Source organism: Sus scrofa, chromosome 3 (genome assembly GCF_054392235.1).
Source record: "Sus scrofa isolate SSC_HxYL_T2T_F1_AM1 chromosome 3, Sscrofa_HxYL_maternal_Yorkshire_Landrace_v2.0, whole genome shotgun sequence".
NCBI lineage: Eukaryota > Metazoa > Chordata > Mammalia > Artiodactyla > Suidae > Sus > Sus scrofa.
The window spans coordinates 787501-795000 of record NC_139385.1 but is presented as its reverse complement, the minus strand read 5'-3'; the positions used below and the strand labels follow the sequence as shown (position 1 = coordinate 795000).

At 64.0% G+C, this 7500-nt stretch overlaps 2 protein-coding genes across 2 annotated transcripts in view; one reads left to right on the top strand and one right to left on the bottom strand.

Annotated features, from left to right (window-relative positions):
- Positions 1 to 7500, top strand: part of ZFAND2A (zinc finger AN1-type containing 2A) — a 66957-nt gene that overhangs the window by 10761 nt on the left and 48696 nt on the right. The gene's annotated exons all lie outside the window — the stretch shown is intronic.
- UNCX (UNC homeobox) lies at positions 1617 to 5773 on the bottom strand. The gene is made up of 3 exons (XM_021085954.2): positions 5306 to 5773; positions 4925 to 5100; positions 1617 to 2853 (listed from the first exon to the last, which is right to left on the bottom strand). Exons 1-3 carry the CDS (start codon positions 5592 to 5594, stop codon positions 1714 to 1716), a joined length of 1605 nt encoding a protein of 534 aa, XP_020941613.2. The 5' UTR covers positions 5595 to 5773; the 3' UTR covers positions 1617 to 1713.

Genomic DNA, 7500 nt, shown 5'->3' with positions numbered 1-7500 from the left:
CCCCCTCTCCCGCTCTTCCTTCCCGCTCTCACTTTTCTTTTGATCTAATTATTTTTCCTATAAGCTCGGTCTCCTAGAGAGCAAATATCAGAGTCACTGAGCGAAAATTATGTAAATATTATTAAAGGGACTCGGGCTCCGAAATTCATTTGCGCCCGCGCGAGGAGGAAAGCTGTCCTTCTGATTATTTTCAATTTATTTGCAAATAAAGGCCTGATGACCAGGAGGGATCAGGGATATTTAACGAGGCTGTAAACATAATTCCACTGCGCTCAGCCTCGCTGGAATTAATGGTTTTAATAATTGGGATCCCAATTTCTTGGGGAGTTGGTGGCTTTGGCGGCACGGAGGACCCAGGGCCCAGGACAGCTGAGGAGGGTGGGCTGGGATTTTGGGGGGAGAGGGAGGATTCGTGGAGGCTCACGTCGGGGTGGGTCGGCTGCGGGCAGGGGAGGGGGCTAGGGGCTGGCTGCAGGCTCCAGCCAAGTTTGCTAATATTTCTTCGCTGCAGATGTCCTGAAGCCCCCGAAGGGTCCCCCGGGGACCCGGACCCTATTAGAACAAATGTGCACTGCTTTTGTAAAGAGGCGCGTTGGCGGCGCCTGTCCTATTACAGGCGACACATGATCAATAGGCTGATAACGCTGCAACATCAATATAAGCGACAGAACAATGAGGGATATCATTGGGCATCTATCTTAATATAGCCGGCTACAAGAGCGCTGACAAAGAGTGCAGCTCATGAAAATTCCGCCCCACGATTCCCCATCTCCGCTCCAATATGCGCACGCACTCCCCCAGCTGCCGGCGCTATTATTCTCCAATTTCAATTTGACACCCCAGCCTTTCATGCTAATTCTATTATTGTAGGAAGTTTATGTGATTTCATATCACTAGAAATCGGTAATGTATAATAACCCTTTGGGCAAGAAACCCAGTCCCCGCAGCAGCCACCGGAAAATAATTACTTTCATATCAAAACTCTGCAGGAGCCCAGCGGCCCGGCCCTTGCAGCCCCCGGCTCCGTCACCCCGCGCGTGTTGCCCGTGCGAGGGGGTGCGCGCGGGGGCGTGTGTGCGCGCGCGTGTGTGTGGCGGCGGGGAGGAGGGGGAGCGCGGGGGAGGGCAGGAGAGGGGAGCTGCGGATGCATACATTTGTTCAATCAGAAAACACAAACACACACGCACACAAAAGGAGGCATTAAGCGCAGACCTCGCGGGAGGTGAGGAGCCTCGTCCCACCCGCGGGGAGAGGCGTCGAAAATGGAGCAGGGGAGGGGCTGGACCGGGCCCTCGGAAATTTGAAAAAAGTGGACCCGAGAGCTTGCGTTTGACCAGCTTTATTTATCAAAAATGGTACATATATAAATATTCTTAGACATTTTTGCATTTTACAAGGCTGAGGATTCTTGTTGTGGGGTTCTGTGGGGGCTATTTTTTTCTTTTTCTTTTCCTTTTTTTTTTTTTTTTTTTTTTTTGCTCCTTTGCGAGGAGGAGGGTGTCACCCCAAGTCCTGGGTTGCTGCTGCCTAGGTCCGAATCGATACAGCGTTTTTCTTTAAAAAAATAAAAATAAAAATAAAAGCAAGTAAACAGAGGACAGAGGAAAAAGCAGTGTTTCTAAGCCGATCACCTGATTTCGTTGTGTGAGTCGGAGCCTGAGCGAGCGGGCGCGGGCCGGCTGAGCGCCTCTCTCGGCCCCGCCGCCGCCGCCCTCAGTCCATGTCCACCTCCTCGCCATCCGGCGCGCTGGGTCCGGCCGCGGCGCCGGGCTCGGGGGCCCCGCCGACGGCTGGCTCGGAAGCGGGGCTGGGAGCCCGCGCGCCCGGCCCGGGCGACGGCGCGAGCGGTGGCGGCGGCGGGGCCGCTGGGCAGGCGGCCCCCGCGTCCACACAGTCCCCGCCGCCGCCCTCGGCCGCCGGCGCGGCCGTGTCCCGGAAAGGCGCCGGGGCCGGGGCCCCCGGGGAGGCGACGGCCTCGGGGCTGCGGCGCGCGAAGGCCGAGTCCGGAACACCGCCGGGCCCCGGGAAGGCCCCGAAGCTGGCCTGAGCGGGCGGCGCGGGCGGCGCGGCGGGCGCGGGCGGCGCATCCTTGGGTGCGGGCTCCGGGCCCGCGCCGCCCTTGAGCGCGGCCTGCGGCACCAGGAAGCCGAGCGGCTGCGTGATGGGGTAGAGCAGGAAGTGGCCCTTGCCGATGAGGGTCCGCGGCGCGCACGGCAGCCCGGGCGGGAAGTCCAGCCCCGCGGCGGCGGCGGCGGCGTTGGCGGGGGTGGCTTTCCGGCGCGGCGGCGAGTCGGAGAGCAGACTCTCCACGCTGAACGGGCTGGCCTTAGGCAGGCCGGCGGCGCCCCGCTCGGCCGCCGCCGCCCCGGGCGCGCACGGGGCCGCGTCCTTGTCCGCGGGGCGGCCTAGCCGCAGCTGCGGGCCGGCGCCGCTTCTTTGGCTCGGGAAAAAGGCGGGGTCGCAGGTGCCGGGCGCGGGCGGCTCGCCGGGCGGTGCGGGCGCGGCGCCGGCGGCGGCGGGCGCACCGGGGCCCTTGGCGGAGGCCGTGGGCGGCGGCGGCTCGGGCGGCTCCGGGGACAGGCCGCCGCCGCCGCTGTCGCTGTCGGAGCTGGGTGCGCTGTGCAGGGACAGGCCGCCGGGCGAGTGCAGGTGGCGGCTCTGGCTCTTGAGCAGCTTCTTCTCGTGCTTGCGCTTCTTCTTCTCCATCTTCTCCAGTTCCTTGCGCGCGATCTCCTCCGGGTCCATGGGCTCGCCACTGCACGTGGTGGGGTGTGAGTTGTGCGCCGGCCGCCCCGGGCCCTTCTTCGTGTTCTCCTTCTTCCTCCACTTGGCCCGGCGGTTTTGGAACCAGACCTAGAGCAGCCGGGTAGGGGAAAGGAAGGCACAGTCAGGCGGCGGTCTTGCCGCGGGGGGCTTCGGATCTCCCCGCGCCCCCCCCCCGGACAGGCCATCACAACCTCGGCTCTGGCCAGGGGCGGGAGCCGAGCCGGGCGGCCCGGCCGGCCCTGAGCTGGATTCCGGCACTCAGGCAGCAGGTTCCAGAGGGTATCTTTTCCACCCAGAAGGAGGTAGGTGGGGCCTCTCGGCCGGCTTCCCGCTCCAGCTTCTCACCTCGGGGAACTGGAAGCTGCCCCTTCCATGGACAGGGCCGGTCTGGCCCCTGGCCCCGGGCGGGCGACGAGTTCCTGGTCGGTGGCAGAGAGCAGGGCCCCCTCCTCGCCCCTCCTGGCTTCTCACAGCTTGTGTTCTAAAGAGCCCGCCTGGCCATGCGCTGCTGCAAGTCTGGCCTGAGGACTGGGAGACGCAGGGCTCCGCTGCCCTCCACACCTGTCTTCAACTCCCTGGAGACTGAGTCGAAGCCCAGATTTTGGGGTTTCCCTCAGTCTGGGTGCTTTTTCTTCTAGAGGGGCCTGGGAAGTCGAACGGGGGCGGGGGGGGGGGGCGGTCCAGCAGCCTTCACCCCTCCCCCCTCGCATATCCTTCTCTCTGAAGTCTCCAGGGCAGGGCACCAACACAGCCCTCTCAAGCCACTTGTGCGTGGCCTCGGCCTGAGGACTGGCAGTCAGGGAAGCAAGAGGCCAGCAGCCAGGCCTTGCAGAGAGAGAGGCCAGGGCCCCATCCTGCCTCTTCCATCCTCTCTGCAGGCCTTGCTTGTCCTGGGAGCCCCGTGGAACCCCTGGGTGACAGCAGCCCTAGACGCTGGCTCCGCCACCACACAGTCAGATCCCACGGAGCCTCAGGCACACGACCCTCCTCAAAAGATCGCGACAATTCCGATTCTTTGTTCCGGCCATATAGAGACCCGCGCAATAGCAGGCCAGCCTGATCCCAGGCAGCCTTTTCGGTGCCAAGATGCGGTAACCTCCGCAAGACTGTTGCCACCCTGTCTGTCTTCCTTTTAAAACAGTTCTCTCTCTCCCTGATGTGAATCCCAGGCTGCCTTGTCACCAAGAATCGCTCATTATCATGTTAGAGGAGAAAAGAAGGGTCTTGACTTCCCGTAAGACACTTAGAACAAATTGGATAAAAGGATTTACAAACACAAAAGGTCATTCCGGGAGGCTCAGGCGCAGGAGAGCACACCTTTTTAGACAAAGCTCAACATTAGGGCAGCGCCTTGCCAGCCTCTGCCTCCCAGGCCCGGTGCCCAAGGCTGTGGCCCACAGCGCGCTCGCCACCAAACCGACCCGCGAAAAGATGTCTGCACTTTTAAGGAAACATCTAATTATGCACGATTCATCCTGAATTTTTAATCCACCAAGTTGACACTGTATTTTTAAGAAGAATACCGCCGGCAGTCTCTTGGAATAAAATCACATTAAGTGTGTGGGGGTGGGGGGATGGGTATATAACCAGTGGCGTTAACGAGTCAGACCCCCTTCCCCCGCCAATGTGTTAATTGCTTAAGTTTCAGGCTCCCCTTCCTCGGCTGCCCCTTTCTACAAAGCCAGGGATAAATACATGTTTGGATGTGACTATTTTAGAGGCGAAAGTAAACAACGCGCTCTCCGCAGGCTAGTGAGCCGAGCCCCCACAGGCGCCCCGCGGTCTGCCTTCTGCCTTCTCCTCCAAGACCGACCCGGGCCGGTTCCTCCTCGCCGCCTCGCCGGCCCCAGCCTGGTTTAGCGCGGTCGCCCCGACCCACCACGCGGCTCCCCGGGTCGGACGCAGCTGCAGCTCTCTCAACGTCGGGCCGCCGCCGGCCCCTCCCGAGCCACCTCGGCTCCCGGGACGCCCGCCACCCTCTCCGCGGGGCGCGGAGCCCCGGGCCCCAGCCCCCCCACCTTCCGGCGGGCGTGCGGGCGGCGGGCTCTGGCGGAGGCTGCGGTCTCCCACCTAGAAGTCGAGAACAAAGGCGGGCCGAGCCGCGCAGGCCGACGACGGGATGCCGGCTCGCCTCGCGGGACGCGCGGCGGGGCTTTACCTGGACTCGGGACTCAACCAGATCCAGGCGCAGCGCCAGCGCCTCGCGCATGAACACGTCGGGATAGTGGCTCTCGTTGAACGCCTTCTCCAGCTCCTCCAGCTGCCAGCCCGTGAAGTTGGTGCGGGTGCGCCGCCGCTTGCAGCCCGGGCTCTCCTTGTCCGGGTCCCCCGAGTCTGCGGGCACGCACAGGACGCCGCGCCGCTCAGCCCCGGGTCCGGGCCGGAACGGATCCGCCGAGAGGGCGGCCGCGCGCCCTGAGCCGCACCGCGGGCGGCCACCCAGGCGGCCCCAGAGCTGCGGCCGCCCGCCACCCACGGCTCCGCCCGACAGGGTCCCCTGCACGCCCCCCCCCGCCCCCTCCCCGCCCGCTGCGCCTACCTGACAGCTTGAAGGGCTGGCTGTCGCCGCCTACCCCGCAGGCGGCCGGCAGCAGCGGCGTGGGGTTGACCACCGAGGCGGCCGCGGCGGCGCACGAGCCGCTTAGCAGGCCGTCGATGGAGAAGGGCACCGAGGCGGCCGCGGCGGCGGCCGCGGCGGCCGACTGCAGCTGGTGGCCGGCCAGCTCGTACACGTGGTGGTGGCCCAGCGGGTAGGGGAAGCCCACCACGCCGCCCAGCGAGCCCCCGAACTGGGCATGCGGGTGCTCCAGGAGGCGGCCGTCCATCATCTCGCGCGGGGGGCCGGCGGGGCCGGTGGCGGGGCGCGGGGGCGCGGGCCGGGGCCGGGGCGGGCCAGCGGCGGGAGGCGCGGACGGCGGCGGCGGAGACAGGGACCCGGAGCCCCACACATGCTTCGCCCGCACTCCGGCGCTTTACTTTATCAACATCAAGCTCCCGATAATTAGCCGCGGCCCGGGGAATTTGGGACCAATAAGAAGCGCTAATCGGCTCTGACGTCAGAGGCGTGCTGGGTGCAAGGAAACGTTTTCCATATCGATTGCTAATTATACCTGACATGCACCTCAATAAACAGTATCAGGAACTGTCACAACAAGGCGGGGGGGCGGGGGAGGGACGGAGGGGCGCGGCCCCGCGCGGGGCGGGGGCGGGCGCGGGGAGCGGCTGGGGCAGGGGCCCCCGGCGAGCCCCCACCCCGATCCCCGCCGGCCCCAGCCCGCGCCGCCCCCCCCGCCGCCCGCTCCCGCCCCTCCGCAAGTCACTAATAGATTTCCCTTTAAAACATTCACCGGCGTGTTGTGGGGATTTTTCACCAGAAATGCTGTACTCTCTGAACCTTTAAAGTGATGTTGCTCCAATTACAGAGAGACATTGAGCGGCAAATAGACTGATCCAATAATAGGAGATTCATCATCCGCTCTTTCCGAAACTGTCACATTGAATTTAAAACTACAAGGGCTTCTCATCTCCTCTCCGGCTCCTGGCGGCGGGGGAGAGGAGGCAGGCCAGGGAGGAGGAGGAGGAGGAGGAGGAAGGGGCAGGAGGGAGCCGAGGAAGGAGGTGACTCCGAAAGAGAGGACTCCTCTAGAAGGCAGCCCTGCCAATAAAAGGCGTAATTAATGCCCTTTGGATGGATTGGCAGCCTCCCAGTCCATAAACACCGAGGCGGGGGTGGCTCTGGAGGCACCCGGACCCCCACCCCCACCCCCTACCCGGGTAAAAGGCGGGCCCGGCGGCGGAGGCAGGGGGCGGAGGGCGAGAGGAAAAGCAGTTTGGGGTGGCAGGCGGGCAGGCAGGCCCCTCCGCAGACACAGAAGGAAAAGTGCATCTCCCCGGACTCGGCTTCTGAGGAACAGGGCCCAGCACCCACCCCATTTGTTATAATTAAATTATGTTCTCCAGGAAGTGTCACTCCCTTCTCCACTGTAAAATATTGATGGACTCAGAGCTCAATCATTAAAGGATGTATTCTTAAATAAGCAGCAAATTAGGACTGTGGGCAGAGAGAGAGATTTATACGTCTTCACATGAGACATCCTTTGTAAAAAAGTTTGGCGGGGGGTGGGGTTGCATCTTGCAATTGGCCAGCCCCCAGGCAGGGAGGAAGAGCCCCCCCAACCCCCGCACCCCCGTTGCGGCCAGTCCGGGAGCCGCGTGCCGGGCCGCCCCTCACCCCAGGGCAAAGTGACAGGCAAGGTGGCCTTTGGTGTAAGTGGCTTTGGCCAAGCTGCCAAACCCCCGGAGCCAGGAGCGAAGAGGCCAGGGGAAGGGCACGCCAGGACTGCGCCCGCACAGCGGCGCCTGTCCCGCGTGTGTCGCCCCCGGGGGGAGGGCTGCGCACAACCGCCCGGTGGACAGGAGGGGAGGGCCCGGAGGAAGCGAGGCCCACAGCCCAGCCTCGAGCGGCGGCTTCTGCTGACTCGCCCTGGACCGGGCACTATACCTGCAGCCTGGCCGGGGTCCAAACTGGATGTGCTGGGGCGCGTTGGCCGCGATTTACCCACCCTTCTCTCCGCCCTCGCTCCAGACCGGGGCGCGGGGGAGCGGGACAGGGGCTGCGGGACAGGCCCGGAGTCGCCGCAAGGGAGAGGAGGCCTGGAATTGGGGACCTTACTCCTGCCCCCCCTCGGGTCGCACTGGGAAAACGCTGCAAGTATTAATTCCGAGGTCAGGGGC